The 18,423-nt window shown below is 36.3% G+C and overlaps 1 protein-coding gene across 1 annotated transcript in view; it reads left to right on the top strand.

The window, feature by feature from the left end:
* The window catches only part of LOC139974823 (X-ray radiation resistance-associated protein 1-like), a 63,968-nt gene extending 48,323 nt beyond the window's left edge, over positions 1 to 15,645 (top strand). The window contains exons 8-14 of the mRNA XM_071982270.1: positions 1,193 to 1,353; positions 2,593 to 2,805; positions 5,107 to 5,412; positions 6,494 to 6,686; positions 11,242 to 11,351; positions 11,901 to 12,071; positions 13,487 to 15,645. Of these exons, the coding sequence (XP_071838371.1) occupies positions 1,193 to 1,353; positions 2,593 to 2,805; positions 5,107 to 5,412; positions 6,494 to 6,686; positions 11,242 to 11,351; positions 11,901 to 12,071; positions 13,487 to 13,618 (1,286 nt within the window). The 3' untranslated portion in view covers positions 13,619 to 15,645. The remainder of the gene's footprint in view (positions 1 to 1,192; positions 1,354 to 2,592; positions 2,806 to 5,106; positions 5,413 to 6,493; positions 6,687 to 11,241; positions 11,352 to 11,900; positions 12,072 to 13,486) is intronic.
* The last annotated feature ends 2,778 nt before the right edge of the window (positions 15,646 to 18,423 follow it).

The following is an 18,423-nucleotide window of genomic DNA, read 5'->3' on the forward strand; positions in this document are numbered from 1 at the left end:
AGACCCTGAATCCCTTAGTGTTTAATTTGGCTTAGTACATGTGAACTCTATATGCTAACTTGGAATCATCGTTTTCTTTGTAGTCCCTTCTTCATTTTTGCCTCTGCCTTAGCAGAGAAAAAATGACCAGAGAAAGGTGACCATAATTGGCGATATTTACAATTTTTTTCCGCTCAAAATGATAGAAGAAAAACAGAAGTATGTGTTTAAAAGTGACATGGCCTCTGAATCCATTGCAATCTGATAAGGTTAAGAACTCGTACCCCCCCCCCCCCCCTTGTCACTAGCTTTTTGATTTATTGCTAGTTGCAAGGTGAACCAGCAACAGGTTTGTAGGGATTGCAAATGTCAACAAACTTATGCATCTCCCCTCAACTTAGCAGCATCAGGGAGATTGAAATCTCTCTTAATAAAATTGATGATGGCTACATAAAATGTTGCCAAGTAGTTTGAACCATAGGAATAAATGTCATTACCTGTAAGTTGTATTCAATAAGCCCTTGCAGGTTTCTCCCTGTGGTCGCATAAGTGTCGTAAAAATAACTGCTGATTATTATTATTATTATTATTATCATTATTATTATTAATATTATTATGATTACTTTAATATACTGGCAATTATTGCCTCCAAATCACACCTACTTTATTTTAATATTGTGGCATTTTGTCTATTTACTCAGTTGTTTTCTTTAGCTGTCGTCAGAATATGTCTAGAAAGATTTGTTACTTTGGTCAGAATGTCATGAGTGAGGGATGGTTCTCCTCCTTCGATATCATATAAGGAGACAGTGTCACTAATGTGATCCAATGTTGTTACATGTGATATCATTTACAGATAAACCATTACTTCCTAGATTAGGGTTTAGGTTATGGTCCCTAGCTAAGTTGATTGAATTCTGGTCATTCCTCATCTGTGTTCATTGTTCATACAGCCTGTGCTTATATTCCATACGTTATATATAATATATATATAATCCATATTAATTCTACATTCATTCTTTTGCTCTGTCCATTTCTTCATCTATTGTTCCGTTGTTCGTCAAACATTTAAATATGTTGCTTAACCATGCTAGTAGCCAAAGAGAGTTATCGTTGTGACAAACAGAATTATTTTTCTCAACTACAAGGGTGTTTTTCAGCATAATATATAACTCCTTCTTTTTTTTTCAAATCTTCCCACTCTTTCTGATAGGTAAGGATTTTGCCTCTGATAGTCAAACTCAGCTGGATGAAATAGAGGCATCTTTGAAGAATGATCTCATTTTGGATTCAGACAGCTTAGAGGGAGAAGGACAAGAGAGTTTGCCCCCACCATTCCCTGAACTAGAATATCTAAACCTAGCACATAATGAGGTAATATACCGCTAATGAGGAGATTAGGGTGGCGTGAGGCAGATATAGGGCCAATTATATGCACCCCCCTCCCCTCACTCACATTCCTTTACCCTATGCACACTCATCTGCTTACCAATGCTATATCTCTCCATGGTGTTTAAGAGATGGTTTCTGTGGAAGGCCAAGACACTCACAGAATGATGAAGATGGTATTTAGAAAGATATATACACCACTGTTTCTTAAACGTATGTCCAGGCCTCTTAAGGCTCTAAAGATGCCCTGTTTACTGGCTATAATAGCCATTTGCTGTATATATGACAAGAGAATAATTTCCATTTTGCTATCATTTTACTACATATGAAATCTTCAGAATACTGGCATTTTGTGAACTTTTCGACACATAGATTGACATTTTGTGAAATTTTTGACACTTAGATTGGCATTTTGTGAACTTTTCGACACATAGATTGACTCTCACCAGGGCAGTGATTTCTAACCCTTCGATTTCAGTTGGTTTTCAAAGGGCTTCCTTAGAAACATCATTCCTTCCTTTCATTTGTAAATGTATTTTACACCTGGATGTCATCAATTAGGACTAAAGTCTATATTTGCCACTTCACCTGTCATATTCCATTTTTGAAACTGATCTCAATTGACAGTATTTTGAAGCTTTGCCCTTCGAACATTGACTTTTCCCTTTTACCAAGGTTTCATCATCGTGTACAGAACAATAGAAATATTGGGTGACATCTGTTCACTATAGACATTTTAAATATTTTATTAAAATGTTAGAAACTTTAACCAAGTTGGGGTAATTGTATATATTAAGGGAACATTTGATTAAGTAATATTTAGATATGATACACAAGCAGCTCCATTTAGTTTGGTAGTCGGGATATTGTAATATAAGAATTCAGTTGACAGTTTTGGTGGTTGTTCAAAGTTGTCCATTTGCTGGTACCAGAAGATTTTCAAAATAATAGTGACATAGTCCAAGCTAAACTGGACAGTGTCGGTGTCTTCAAGAGGAATGAATCTTTATCTTCACTAGTCCCTTGATAGTCCGAAAACAGACCAAACAAGATGCCATGATTGCCTCTACATGTTGTTCTGTTTGGTCGTACCATCATTAGTTCGACAGGATATTTAGTATTGAAGCCGTCATAAAGTTGGGCATAAAATAAAACTGTAAAAAAAAAATGTATATGATGATGACCGTTTGCTCAAACATCTCTTTGTGTATTTCATTTTCATAGATTGTCTATGAGGAGAACCTCTTGGCAGTAGCAGCTTGGCCCATGCTGACCCAACTTGATATATATGCCAACCCACTGACCATACAGAATAAAGGAGATCCTCCTCTATTAAAGCAGTACCTGGTGGACCGTCTAGGAATCAGGATGAGAAGACAAAGACCCATTAGTGCTGGCAAGCCAGTAATCCAGGTTACTCAGACCCAGAGCAGAAAGGTAATACTCCCACACCTCTCTGCCATTACCATGATACCCACCCACCCCTCCCCCCCCCCCCCTACCTCAAAGAACAGAAATCAGCTGGCAAGCCAGTAATCCAGGTTACTCAGACCCAGAGCAGAAAGGTAATACTCCCACACCTCTCTGCCATTACCATGATACCCACCCACCCCCCCCCCCCCTCACCTCAAAGAACAGAAATCAGCTGGCAAGCCAGTAATCCAGGTTACTCAGACCCAGAGCAGAAAGGTAATACTCCCACACCTCTCTGCCATTACCATGATACCCACCCCACCCCCCCCCCACCTCAAAGAACATGAATCAGCTGGCAAGGCTGGTTTAAGCAGCTCGTTATTTGAGTTTGGGGTAAATTGGGATACAATTTAGTTTCTAAAATCACATAGAAATGCAGTTCATTATCTCAACCAGTGAACTTTCTTTCAAATAATAAACAAAATGTGAGTTGTGTTTAAAATGTTAGATTTGTTTGCAGCATGTGGTTAATACAAATAGGAGAAATGAACAGATATTCCAGTGGCTAAAGTTGATTACTTTAACAAAATTGCTGGAATTTTTGTTGCATCTGTAGGTCTTCAAGTAAGTTAAATTAGTCATGTAAGTGTCTTGTGGATACCACTGTATAGTAAACCCATGACTACTAGCATGTGGCTGGCTTCTGAAGTAGCAGCAATGATGGGGTAGTTAGATATCACTGTAACACAATCACATCTTACAACTAATACCTTGACCTTGAAAGAAAAATGTTGAAGAAATATTTGTGCACCTGTGATGGACACATTCCATACATATTACTTACAGGTAACCAAAGCAACAACATACCTTCTGCAGGATCAAACTAAATCCTGTAAATAAAGTCGTTTGGAATGTGAAGGTAGATTGTCTTATCCTCCCCTCTCCCCCCCCCCATTCCCAACTTTCTGCCCCAACCTACTTTACAAACAATGTACATCAATGTTTAAAGCAAACTTAAACACACAAAGTCATCGCCTCTTTAAGTTGTTGAATGATTTATACCTCCTGAGGCCTTCTATCTCACATTGAACCTGTTTTCAGCTTTTATAGGGGCAACAAACTTTTCTTGGCTATTGTTTCTCTTTGTTTGAGGTACACTGTTTTGTTGTTCTCCGGTACTGGATTGGCAGCTCTCCCAAAGTAACTTCCTTCATGCCAAGTTTTGTTGGCTCTCAGTACTGTTTCGATAGGGTTCAAAAGGTGCTAATTGGGGAGGAGGGAGGGAGGGGGGGGGGGTTGGGTGGATCATTGTGTACCTAATTTGTTCCAAGTGAAGATTCTGAAGTTTGTCCTTTTGGTGTAAACTTTTCCTTTTGTTAAGGCCACCACCATATGTCGCCATTCACGTTTGTACCAATTCAGTTTCTGAAACTAGAACCTCAAATGGTTTAACTTCCCTCTATTGTTGTTGAAGCTTTTTGATATCAGTTCCCAGTAGCTGATGTGATGTTGAAATTTTGCCAAGTATTTTGCTACCTTCATACATGCTGTATGACTATGACGTGTCTGGACTTCAATGACGCAAATACCAACCAGGAAACAATCATGCTACACTCTGTTGCTTAGTTCCATTGTAAAGGTAGTCATATTATCATAACAAGTTAGCTCTGAACTCTATACAGAAAGGTTTCTCTACCTTTCCAGGAAGCCTGTTTTTTTTTTGGCCTACTTTCCATATATCTATCAGGTCTCTTGCCAAAGGGTTATTTATGTTTGTGTATGTCGATGTTTGTCTGTCCCAGTGTGCAAAGATGACATTGCAATATTGACATATACCTAATCTGATGTTTGAGAAGGTTATTGTTTTGGAGAAGGTGAAAAGTCAGTCATGGTTACGGTAGAAATGAAAATTTTAAATCAAGTATACCTTAAGAATTTCCCTTTTTTTCGGAACAAAAAGGGGCATCTCTCACCTACTGTTGATATTAGATTGGGGAAGGGGAGATGAATTGTCACTGAAGGTTAGCTGTAGTCAAAATGTTTAAACATTAAAAATATGATATCTTAACAGGGGCAGCTTTGAAATTTGTCATGCATAACATGTCACCTTTGTAATGAGCACTGATTCTTGGGACAAGGTGGAGGTCCCTCAAGATCAACAAGACCTTTAACTATAACATTTAAGGCTTTGAAATATATCAAGACCATGTGTTGTTCCACATGATTAAAGTTGCTCCATTTTACACAACGTTATAAAGTGAAGTTCTGTAACGGAATAATCTGCTTTATTTGTTCAACGGTGATGTACTTCTTCTCATCCTGCAGGTGGCAGAAGTGGCCAGACCATTGCCCAAAGTTCCTCTCCAGCTGAGGCTTGAAGCATCTCCCCACAAGCCAGCCGTTCTCCCACCAAAGGATGAAGCACCATCTCCACAGATGAGACCAACTTCTCAACCTCTCCCTCCAATATCTCCATCTGTAGATATCAGACCAAAGACGGACCCAGGTCAAAGACTCGTAGGGGATGAGGACCTTCTCATCTCAGAGATGCCTGCACCAGGAGAGACAGCGAGAGAAAAGGAGGAACTGGCAGAGAATAATAATGTGGAAGAGCCGTTGTTTTTGACTCAGGTAAAATTGATGTAGACCTCTGCTCTTCATATTTGATACATCTTTCAAATATTTTGATTTCTCTCATTCAGCTGGTTTGCAAATCATCATGGCCATCAAGTTTAGCTGTAAATCTGAGGATTGCATTACAAAAACTGTGTTTACAACAAATTGCTCCCTTGTACAAAAAACTGGTGATTTCAAAATATATTGTCAGTTGTATGTATGAATGGTTCAAGAAATGTCTCAAGATTTCAAGAGGATTATTATCATTGTCAGTACTTAGCTTAGTGGTACAACACCCTCATTGCAGAGGTAGCCATGATAAGGCTAATTTGCATACAGACTTCTGGACCTGAAGGCCGTATAATTATTGACAACTTTATCCCCGTATCTTACTTGCAAGTTAGGCTAGGTACGTCAGCTATTATGGTAGGGTATAGGCCAGCATCTGCTCTGACATAAATGCAGCAAGCTTAAAATACAGTTTCTGTTCAAGAGTGTTTGATAGCTAGAGAGCTCTGCATCATATATGAACTACCTCTTTAAGTTGCACATCTTATCTGACTTTCTAAGGACACAAAAATGCAAAAAAGATAAATTATAAATGGTATTGAAGATGGTCCAGAATTGTAAATGGATTGGTGTTTAAATTCTAAAATATCACATTTCTCAATATTGAGAGTGACCCTCAGATGTGGATCCAAACCTGATATGTGGGGTGGATGTTGCCCCTTCATAGCATTTCATTTGTATCTTCCGTGTAACTTGCTTTTCAATTTACACAACTCATTATTTCACCATCTGCCGCTTGCATCTCCTTCAAAATAAGCTAGAAAGGTACATAAATGGTCACACAGTTTACTGCTGCCTGCGTGGTCTTAGTGAAGGCCCCCCCCCCCCTCTTTGTGTAGGACTGGCTTTTATAAGTGTTACAACACAGGTCGCAAAGTACCGTCATAAGAAAACATTTGAGCTATTTTAAGAATGATAAAACTTTATCAGGGCAGTACTGATGACCTTCAAAAGCCAATGTTTTATTGATTATTGATTACGATTAACATTAATTAAAGACAAAATACAATGGTGTCTTTGTTGCCAGGTTGATGATCATGAAGAGGAAAGAGAATTCCACGAATTCCCTTCAACAACAAGCCCAGACCCTCCACCACGGAAGAAGGAGAAAGCTGAAAGGGTAGACAGTGCCAAGTATTCTCTGCAAGTTCCCGATAAATTCAAGGGATATGAGGTATTCTGGGATGCACCCGATGACCCCGAGGTGATTGTGCAAACCGGTGAGTACTCTGGCAATCACAGGCATCCAAGCAGGCACATTTGTTTATGAAACAAAAACGTAATATTAAAAAACACAAAGTGTTTTTTGCCTCACTTTTAGAAACAGAATGTGACCAACAATACACAATAAATGAGCCTTTATTCTGGACATTTCTGTCAAATATTTTAACACAGTATTGATTTCATTGTTGTAGTCTCATGTGTGGCACGGTGTACATTTTTAATGGTAGTACTGTTGTTAACATTGAAACGATGCCGAGGAGTTGATCAATCGCGTCTCTCTGGACTCGGTTTGCGTTGATGAAATTCTCGACATGAACTCGTGGGTATGTTTTGTCAGTACTGTGCCTACCAACATTAATGCTGTGTAATAATAATAGAATGTTCAGGAAGCCTTGATGATATATACAGTGCATAACCGTGCATGCCAAGATAAACAAACTGTTTGAGGGTTTGCCAGATCTTTCTACATGTATCCTTCGTTCTATTATTTGTCATGACTCATAGGTCCTGACACCAAGGTCCTTTAGACTACCTTGATCTTGTTATGTTCTTTGTATTTTACTTTTATATTTATTCTTGGCTTGGATTGTAAGGTAGAGACTTGTTTTGTTAAATTGTATCTTCTGCTGTGTGGGATCGGAAACAGTGCTGAGGAAGTACACCTGATCGCTAATGCATATCAATTAATAAAGAAAAACAAAAGAATTCAGAAAAAAAGAATTTTCAAGTCAATATTGACACTATGGAAACTGTAGTTATTAAAGGTAGAGTATAATGTTTGCATGTACGTGGGGGTGTTAAATCTTGTGCTAAATACCTGCAGGAATAATGGATCAACCTTATAATGCAACATGGGGTTTGTTACTTCTTCCTCTGTGAACCTTATTTAGGAAGTAATAATTATAAATCAGCTTCTATGAATGCCAGGCCAAACTGATTTGTCAGGACAGTGTTTTTATCATCCAGCTCTAAATGACCACTGATTGTAGAAAGCTGATGTCTGACCTTGATTAGAACCTAATAAATAAATACAATTATGAAAAATAAAAAGATTAGTTAAAATGTCAAGCCATCATATGCCAGTCAGTTTCAGCAAAGGAAGAAAAACTAATTTAATAAATATTATGAAGAATTTGACTGTCACTTGATGTTTCTCCTCTGAAATAGTTGTCTTCTTAAGAGAATGAGTCAGCTTTTTTTTAAATGAAAAATAAAGTGACTGATGCCAGTGTATACCTTGTGTGACTCAGAACCTTAAAACAAAGTAAATGCTTTAAAAATCAAAATTAATGTATACCTTGATAATTATTGCAATTTAGTTTCCAGAGAATATAAACTTATCAAAATGGTATGCAACTAAGACAAATTGTTACATTAATCAAAATTGTGTTCATGCTCAGATCCATATTTACTTTTAATATTTTATAGAAACAAATTATTCGATAAAATCCTCAAAACTTACTGCACAAAATGTGAACACTGTATCTTGGTTTCATTGAGCCCTACCAGTAACCAAATGGGTGCTTTTGAAAAACAAAGATAAAAGATTTTGTAACTAACACCTGTGTCGTCAAAGAAAGTAGAAATAGTGAGAATTTTTTTCAATTTAAAGAATTTTCCATTCTTACAAATATCTTTATAGTACAACAAAATGCTAGTTCAATATAGCTTCAGCATGTACCAATTTGACACAAGGACATTAAGCTGAATACAGTCTTTTGTACAGCTGACTTGAGCATTCTGTCTAAGACATTTCAGGCCTCACCATAAGAGATTGCTCTCTCAGTTTTCATATTGTCTAATGACAATCCAGAGTTCCAGACTTTTAACCTTCTGCCATGCTAAGGTTTTCTACCAGCTTGTCCTGTTGTACTACAGAATTTTCATATCTCAATTCTTTCCGTAAACTCAATACCCCCTTTAATAATGACAAAAATCAACAGACAATGTCATCCGAATTTATCTTCTGCCTTAATTCGATCTCGCTTGATTATTTCTCCGACCTTCTCGCTTCCTATGACTCAGACGTCTTTATCATTATCATGGCTAATTTAACTCAGCAATGAGGAGAACACCTGATAGAAAACACCCAACCCTAATTTGAAGTAGTAGAATCGTTGAAGGATTAATGTTTGATTGTCAAGGACTCAATTACAGAGTGCTGGAGGAGGATGGGAATCGAAGATCTTCCGCATTATTGGGGATTTCCAAGAAACGTGAGTGCGAGTCACTCGTGAGCAAGACTTACTCACTGATGATTACAGCTGCTGGTGAACTTAACATTGACACCTTAGCAACAGAAGTAGCAGTACATATTCCATGGCCATCCATTTATAGGTATCTGCTGGCAGTGAGTCAGATCAAAGTTACAAGTTGACAAATTTCATTTTCTCTCTGGATGTATCATCTTATTCCTGTTTATAGTTTTACTATCTCATGAATATTTGAACTCCAGAGGACAAGAATTTGAGAAATGTTGATTCAACTCCATCACAGAGGTTATCTCCTCTTTCAGCATTGAAAAATAGACAAAATTAACATGGAAAGCCATAATGACATCATCTACCACACTACAGGTTGCAGTTGGGGAGGGGGAGGGGGGAGTGGGGTAGGGAGGGAATGGCCATCTCCTTCATGCCCCTCCATCCCTCCCCTTCCCTGCTTGCCAATACAATTTGCTGAATTACCTCTCAAATTTACTTAGTGCAATTTGGTGTCTGACACCTGATATTAAACTGCCTTCATAGCATAGATGAATTCCTTATGTTCTCTGGGAAAACTAAATCTTATTGATCTGGGTATGGGTGGTATAGAACTGTTGACAAGTAACTTATAATGTTCCGATGCATACCACATGCCTTTACATTGATGAATTTTCCCTCAACCACCATGTAACAAGATTTTCCATTTATGTTCAAGCCCCACGCTATGATGAAACATTCTATTGATACCACTTTCTTGAAATGTTCCAGAAGAAATCTTCAAGAAATAGAGGGAGTTTGTTAGTATTATTAATGCTGGGGACCATTGCTTTATATGATGCATGTTTCTGTCTGTTCATAACAAAAGGCTTTAAATTGAAAGAAAAAAATATTGTGTGAATAAGATTCATGTGATAAAGGTGTGACTAAGTCATGGAGGGCTATTAGATCGAGAAATGAATGTTGCAACCTTGGAGGGTTCAATGGATGTGTGAAATAACCTCATATGATCTATAGTCATGCCCTCTGTGTGCTTCTAAGGGCAAAACCATCAAATATGTCTGATGATTCATATTATTTGTTAGTCATTGCAGACAGACAATGTTACACAGAAAAACCACAAGCTAATATAATTTATGACTTTTATTGCTTCTCTTGTGTGTTTGACTCTTCCCATCAATAGCTAAATGTTGATCTGGCATGCATTGCTAATCTACATATCATTAAATTGAAAAGGTTCCAAATTTGGAGTTAAAATGTTGAATTGGAAGCTACCCGATGTATTAGTTGTAATCCATAAGCCCATGCGGGTTTCTCCCACATTTGTGGTCGCGTAAGCGTCGTTAAAGTAACTGCTGATAATTATTATTATTATTTTTATTTTTATGATTATTATGATCATTATGATTATTATTATTATTAACTCATGAACATTGGAGTAGACTCTAGATCTCCTCCAGTTGTTAATTAAGTATTTGACATCAGTTAATTGAAAGTCTCTTGAAAGATTTGTGAAGATTGGTTTTGATTCACTGTGCAGTAGATATTGCCTAAGATCATAATGGTTGTAGGAAATTTGTACTAATTTCAAAGTGGATTTGACTTAATTGAATGCTACCCAAGTGTGTTCCATTTACCACATTGCAAGTATTGTGAAAATGGATGGTTTGGTAGTAGTTTAAGTGCTTCCCTATTTCTTCTTTCAAACAAAATAGGAACCATTTAGAAAATTTTTAAAATATTTAATCGCTTTCAATCACACATTTAATCACAGAAATTTTCATCTTTATCACAATTCAACAAGAGCTAATTTCTTTTGAAGCATGACTTCTCCTGTAAAGCAAAGCAAAGCAGAAAATTACGCTCGTAGTTTGTTGAAGTAATGTTAAACAGATGTTTGACAAATTCTGTTAGTTATGTCAAATTACAGAAATGCTATCAAAACCCTTTGTCTACAATGCTTTTATAGCATATATATGTTATAAGCCTAACATGCTAAGAATAGAATGGAACATTCTAAGAATAAATGTTTGTCTTCTCAAGTTTATGCACATGGCTTTGAATCTCTGATGGGATGGGTGGAAGGGTGGTTAGAATTGGATACCTCAGATATCTGAAATGTTACATGAAAGATGGTAAGTGGCATTGCCAGGACCAGAAATAGGTGCAACTATTACAGACCTGCGGCATGATTCTCTGAACACTCATCGAAAAAGGAGAAAGGCTTGATATAAGGATGGTGTAAGGTCCGCAATCATCGCATCGTTAGGGTATCAAAGAAACCTCCGTTGATGGCTTCCTAATCCGTGGGAAATTAAAAATAATTGAACTAAACTAATTCTTCTTTCAGATATTCAGAGTAACCTGAGATCGCTCAAGTTAGCCATACAGCATAAACCTGTGTACAGGAGTGAGGTTGATCTGGACAGACTGCAGAAACCCTTTGAACCTCATCAGAAGGTAATATCATCAGATTATTTTTTTATCATTTGTGATAACGTTCGATGTCAGTATCCCTGTGCTGTTCATTGATGTGACTGGTCAAGTTTTATTTTAAATAATGAAGTAAAAAAACAAAATAAATTTTTTATTTTTTAAATTTAAATTTTTTATGCAACTTTTGTGTGATAAATACAACAATTAAATATTGTACTATTATGAAACGGTGTTGTGAGCTCAGAATGTTGTGGATCCGATTTACAAAATCATTTATTCCGGACTCTTAGTTTGTTCAATTCAAATCATACTTTGAGTCAATTCAGAATCCCTGGAAATTGTCAACGGACCTCAAACTGCTGTTTCAATATCAAGTAGTCAGAAATCGTTACCTATCAATCCCCTACTGCTCTTTATGTTGCTCAAGAGGAGAGACAGAATCTTTGTGGCAGTTAGGAAATAGCTTTGGTGTTCAAGAAATAATCATGGATTTTGCAGTCGAAATGTTTCCTTTTGAATAACGACTTGTTTACCTGTCTGTGTTCAATGGGTTATGGTGTTTGTTTCCACCAGGCAAAGTTCCAGCCTAGGCCACCCCATAAAACCAAAGCAGAGAAACTGGAGGAAGTCCTGGACCAGATTAAGAACAGGGTTACGGTATCCGAGGAGAATCTCGGTAGGATTCTGGAAGACAAGAAGAAGATTAAAGAGGAGTATCCGGAGGTACCAGCTCTCCTGAAAGAGGTTAGTTGCCATGACAACAGAAAAGATTTGAACCAACCAAGTCTGAATTTGTCAAACTAAAATACTAAATGCAATTTTAGATATTAGCTAGGTCTCTGATTTTGAGAACTTTGAAGTTTGTGGAAATCTGTGTTCCTCACAGGGTAATTTTGTTTGAACTTGGCCATGTTGACTTTTCATAGATATATTTTCAATTGGAATTACCTGAAGCACTTCTTAGGTTTCCTGAAAATTCCAAAATGTCAACAAAATGTCCCTTAAACATATTACTGCCATAATACCACTGTAAGAGGCTTTGATCAAATTGTTGCTGATTGTCCTTTCAGATTCAATAATTCTGTATGAAATATGCAAAATGGGTGTTACATACAGCATAAGTTTGATATAAAGCAAAACATGTATTGCACAACAGTAAACATAGAAGTCTGTGTGACATGTTCACTCCTCCATGGGGTAATCTTAACTGCGATCTTGCATAGTCGTTCCATTCCTAACCTCTTACTTCTTCAAAGAGAATTGTCTTCATTTCGGTAGTCAAACTCATGCATAAATTGGTCTTATTCTTGGAAAGATGTAATGTAATCATTAGAAAAAGTATGCCACCAAGCAATTAATTGGTGAATAAAAACCATTTGAATAAATTAGAGTAAATAATGTGTTGAATGATTGCTCTGTGTAGGTCAAAATGATTCAATCTTGTTCATGGTAGGACAGTAGAGATTTCATGGAAGATTTAGTAAGGTTTCTTTGGTAATACAGTCATTTGATTTAGTAGTTAACTTTAAAATTCAGAATTAATGTGTATAGAAATAGCTTTATTTATCGTGCTGCAATTTATTTACAAAATGGTAAATTTGGATAATTTATTGTAGACAGCTGCGCATGTACGTTTTGTATATATATGTATATTTTTTTTTGGTACACTAATATTTGTAAATAATCTTTTCTTATTACGTACTCACTTTTGATGTCCTGTTTATAAATATTTATATTTTTTATACTGGAAATAAATAAATTTAAAAAAAAGAAAAATGAAAAAAAAAAAAACTAACACTAACACACCCCTTTGAGGTCCCTGCCAGATGTATGGTTTATATTAAGTTGAAATAACTATTAAGTTGAAATAACTATTAAGACAGAAAATTAATGTACTTTTCAGGTTCTCCTACGATGGACTATGCACAGCTTAGATACAGCATTAATTATTGACTAAAGGGTGCCATATATGCAAAATCTGTAATATTTTCATTCATTTTTTATATTGACATTGTCGATGAGATGATATCCCTGTATAGACTTCTTATGAATAAATATGAGGTGCTTTCAATGCTGTGAGGCATTTGTAAAAGAGAATTAACCAACTTTGGTGTCAAGATTTTTCTATTTTGACTGATTCCGATATTCTTTATTGACAGATCCAGATGAAGTATAAAGCTGTCAGGGCAGAGTCCATGATGGAGAAAAGACAACTAGTGGAGGTTAAAGATGAACTGTCCAAGACTGTAGGAGAACTGCAATCTTCCATCCATACACCGAACGCTAACTAACGAATAATGACTACAAATAAAACATTCCGTCCAAATCACATCATCACACCTTGCTATCCGTCTGTTGCTGTTACAGTGGTGAAATATCATTGGCCTTACATACATATGGTTCCCTCTTTTTTTCTCTTAACTGTGCATAGTTTCATCGTATTTCTTGGTACTATTTTCTTTAAATTACTTACCCACTATGTAAGATGCTTCCAAATGCCTATTTTAAGCCTTATTATTTTAAGGGGGGTGGGGGGGGGGCCTCCTTTGATTTTGTAAGATTCACTTTGTCCCTTTGAAGGGATTTTATCAAGTGCTGTACAACTTCCCATCACTTAGTTTTCCACTTATATCACAGTGTATTGTTCCATGGAAGTGCTCCATGGTGTTTCTGGTGACTAGAATGGTGCTTTCAACTGGTATTTAGTATTAATTTAATCTAATACTTGGAGGTAATAAGTTATACATTACTTCTCATTCCTTGCTGAAGGCAAACAGAATTGATGGTGATTGCGTGTGTGTGTGTGACGACCTGGCTTGTAAACATAAATTCACAAAGTAGAGGTTGGATGAACTCCATATGTAGTAAATTGATCCAACTTATGTAGTGGAAGAACCCTATTGTTGCCGCAGAGTTCAGAGGTCATTTGAGGTCAACGCTGGTTGAAGTTTGAAAATATTCTAAGCTCTCAAAATGGAAAGCTTGAGATAACATGAATCCAACTTATTGAGTACATGAACCCTTTTGTTTCTGTGGAGGTTAAAGGTCATTTGAGGTGGTCAGTGGTCAAAATGTGAAGTTAAATAACTAACCCAACCACAGTATTGGTGAAAACTGTAGTTGGGTGACTGTTGCCCAGTAATGTGTACTATCTGCCTCAAGGCATAACAAGTACTGACAGATTTAATCCTTCACAAGGTTGCACAGGTCACGATGGCTTTCCTGTTGAGGAGGGGTTAGGAGTATGGCAGTCTTCCTCAGTTTCATATTGTATATGGGCTAGGGACCTGTTACATTACACACTAAGGGCTACTTGAAAGTTTGACCATATTGTTCACCATTTCTGAAACTATTTTAAGTCCCAGTTCTATATTTCAGAAACAAACGTTCCCCAAGTTATTATGCATTTGTTTGCTATCAAATGTTCATGGTAATTCCACCCAGTGCACTATGCTATGTCTCTTATTAGCATACTTTGATTAGAACATTTCGTTTCGAGACAAGCAGAGGTTTTTGACAGCTGGATATACGTCCTGTCAATGAACTGATTTGGCATGAAAAAGATCCATCTCATGTTCAAAGTATCCATTAACCTTAAACATATTAGAAGCAAATGTTATCCTTCTCTAACGACTCTATGCAGCTAAGGAATGGTTAGAAGTACTTAATTCCTTTGTTATGGAAAGGTTTATTCTAAATAAATGCAATACTTTTGTGGTTCTATAATAAAGTGGATGTATTTTTTATGCAAGTATTTAAAGAGTTTTTATGAGTTTTCTGCAAGCTGTTAAATTCTTTTCTAAAAGGTAAGCAGAGGTTGGGGTTGAACCAGGGACCTTCTGGTGCCCATTTTTCTTTACTGCAACTAGACCATTGGGTGGGATCTTGATCGCTTTTCAAATATTTAAAGATCCAGTTGTTTGGACTGTTTTCATAAAACATTTTCTCCACTGATCCTTGTCAGGGAGAGGGGTGCCGGTGAAGTCCATTCAGTTATTTTTGCATTCACACACAGGAGAGTAAATTACAGAGTATTCAAAATATTGACAAATTGTTTTGATAATCGTCATGTTTAATATAAGTTTTCTAGTTATTGACGTCAAACCTGAACGTCTTCCATCTCCTCACCTTGATGTGGTTTTTATTCATACATAAAAAAAAAAAAAAGCTCAAATTTATCAGGGATATGTATTCCGTCCAAGTTACCAGAAAAATTCAGGTCCTTGTATGAAAGAAAAAGTATTATTATTATTATTGCATTCCAGTTATAATTGTAAATAAGAGTATGTGAAATAAACATTTGACAAAGAAAAAAGAACGAATACTCATTTCAATCTTTCTTTTGTTTTTTTCTTGTCTCCAAATTATATCCTGTACAATTTATTTTCAGATTAATTTAAAAATTGGAAACAAAAGTAGAAAGATTTTTTTTTTTTTGTAAATGTTGATACACACCAATGATACCATAGTACATAATAACATCTTCATTAGTCATCAACAGGACATGTTATTTGTTAATTTTCTCTCTTTTTTGTATGTCTAGGTTTTGGGACAAATATTAAAGCAAAAAGTAAGGGAAGAAATATATATATGTATACCGTTAACAAGTGTAGGCTTATATACTTTAATAACAATCTCAATGGTACATTATAAGATACTGATCACACAATCATGTCGACTGCAGAAACTGCAGTGAGAAAATTAATGGGACTTAAAAAACAAAACCAATACTGTTTCTTAAATTAAGAGATGCATCCAGACGTAAAATAATATATTTTTGTGTCCGACCAATTGGAAATTATTTCAAAATACATCTTGCTCAATATATTAATGATAAATGAAAGAATGTCTTCCACTGTTACTACTAATCGCATTTTATTCCACTTGATCCTTTGGGTCAAATTCATTAAGAAATATTCTTTCTAACTGAATTTATAACAACAAAAAAAGACCACTTTCATTACCACTTATCTTAGAGTTTTAATAATCAAACTGAAGCCAATGATATCTTTGGCATAAAGAACAATTTCCTTCCGTTACCACTTGCCAAGATGTTTCCTTGCCCAAGAATGTCCAAGATTACCTTTCTTTTTCTACAAGGAAAGGCTTTTATATATTAGGAGATCCTTGCAAGATCCACTGTTTTCAAAAGACCCCCTCAAAGCCCCCCTCCCGACCCACCCCCTGCAAAGAAAAGGAAACACAGCAGTCAGTATACGGAAATTTATTTTTAAATTCTCCTGTACATGTAAATGACCTGTGATGTGTATGCACACCTCAAGGATAATCATTCATTCAAACCTATTCTCTCCCTTATTATAACAACAACCTAAAATAATGTCTATGGCAGAAAAGCAGATATGAAGCAATCATTGTTGCTTGTATTTTGAATGTTACAACTCTGCTAATACCACTACCCTAATGGACAAACGTTCTTGTACGTCTGGGTTTATATCAGATAGGACGCTAACCGTTGAAGTCCAAACATTGACTGTTACTACATAAGAACATATTGCATTATTGAATCAAACAAAATGAAATTGTTTACTGACTTAGTCTTTTGGATTTTCTCATTGAACCATCAGATCATCATTTTTTATCTCCCCCTCCCCACCACACCATTATGTACAGCATTTATTGCAAAGATTATAGAGAAATTGAACCAACCAATGTCAGCACAATCAATTCAATTACAATATCCAAGGTGATTTCATAAGCTGTCTCACTTGATGGGTGTGTAGAGATTTTCTTTTTATCTGTCACGTGTCCACTTTAAGCAGCCCCTTGCATTGTCACAACCTGGGGCTAGCATGATTCACCATAAAAGAAAATGTAAGGTTCATGACAACATCAAATTTCATCTTTTTTTTTCTCATCGGGAGCATATAAATTAGACAAACGCTGCTAAGGTTTTGCAAATGAAACAATAGAACAATACACTAAAAGTTTGCGAGAAACAAAATTCTCTTCACTGAAAGAAATTTTTTCATAAATCACAAATTAGGAGCTGACAATTTATTGTAACTACACAGATATTTTACACTGAGAATGGGCCCGCAGCAAGCTTTTCAAATTTGGGAGGGGCAGAGTGTTGTTTGGAGGGGCAATAGTTTTGTTTGAGGGGGGCATTTGCATGGATCCAACGCAGGGGTCTATTATTGAAACCATACATTTGAACAAAAATTGTGGATGATCAGGGCATAATCGAATTGGGGGGGGGGGCGTTGCCCCATAATGCACACCTGGGGCTATGGCTACGGGCCTGATTGAGAACCAGCATCAAACTACTGTGAAAACACTAAACACCTTGGTGCGAGTAATACAAAATTACAACTGAAGATAAAATTATACCTTTGAAATTAGATGTCTCCCATAGAATAGTTTAATACTTCTTTCATACACAATATTAAATCATCGGCTGAAAATAACTTTGCAATGTCTACTCTTGCATTTCTCCATGTCTCATCATGAACTCAATGGAAAGGCAACTTAATGTACCATAAAAACACTATGATCATAGAAGAACTGAGATTTTCAAATTGTGCTTCCAGAAAATCATTTCATTTTTAAATTTTTCAATAAAACATTAACTAAAGGATATAAATGAAATATTACTTGGAAGTAATTTCGGGGAATAGATCAAAAATATATTTGACAATAAGGGACAAAAGGCTTCAACAGAAAGCAGGCAAAGAATTAATTTGTAGAACAGAAATGGTAACATACAGGCATTTGTCTAAGGAAGCAAATTTAGAGTGAATAAAACTTGACCATAAATGACTACAGGCAATGGGCCTGGTTGACTTCTTCTGACTGTAATTTATTTACATCTAACTCCAACATTCTACGGACATCACATTCTGTGCCCACCCAGCCCCAATGTTACTCTCATTTTGCCTTCCTTCCTTCCACCCACCTCCCTCTCCCCCTCCACCCACCCACCTCCCTCTTCCCCTCCCCCTGACCCCCACCAATTTTGAAATGTCTGGCTACACCAATGTGTGATTGTAATAGCAATCCCTGGACAAGATAAGTTACTTTAAATATGTAAACGGTGCAAAAACAACTCTTTAACTAAACAAAATATTTATTTCCT

Source organism: Apostichopus japonicus, chromosome 10, assembly GCF_037975245.1.
Source record: "Apostichopus japonicus isolate 1M-3 chromosome 10, ASM3797524v1, whole genome shotgun sequence".
Taxonomy (NCBI): Eukaryota; Metazoa; Echinodermata; class Holothuroidea; order Aspidochirotida; family Stichopodidae; genus Apostichopus; species Apostichopus japonicus.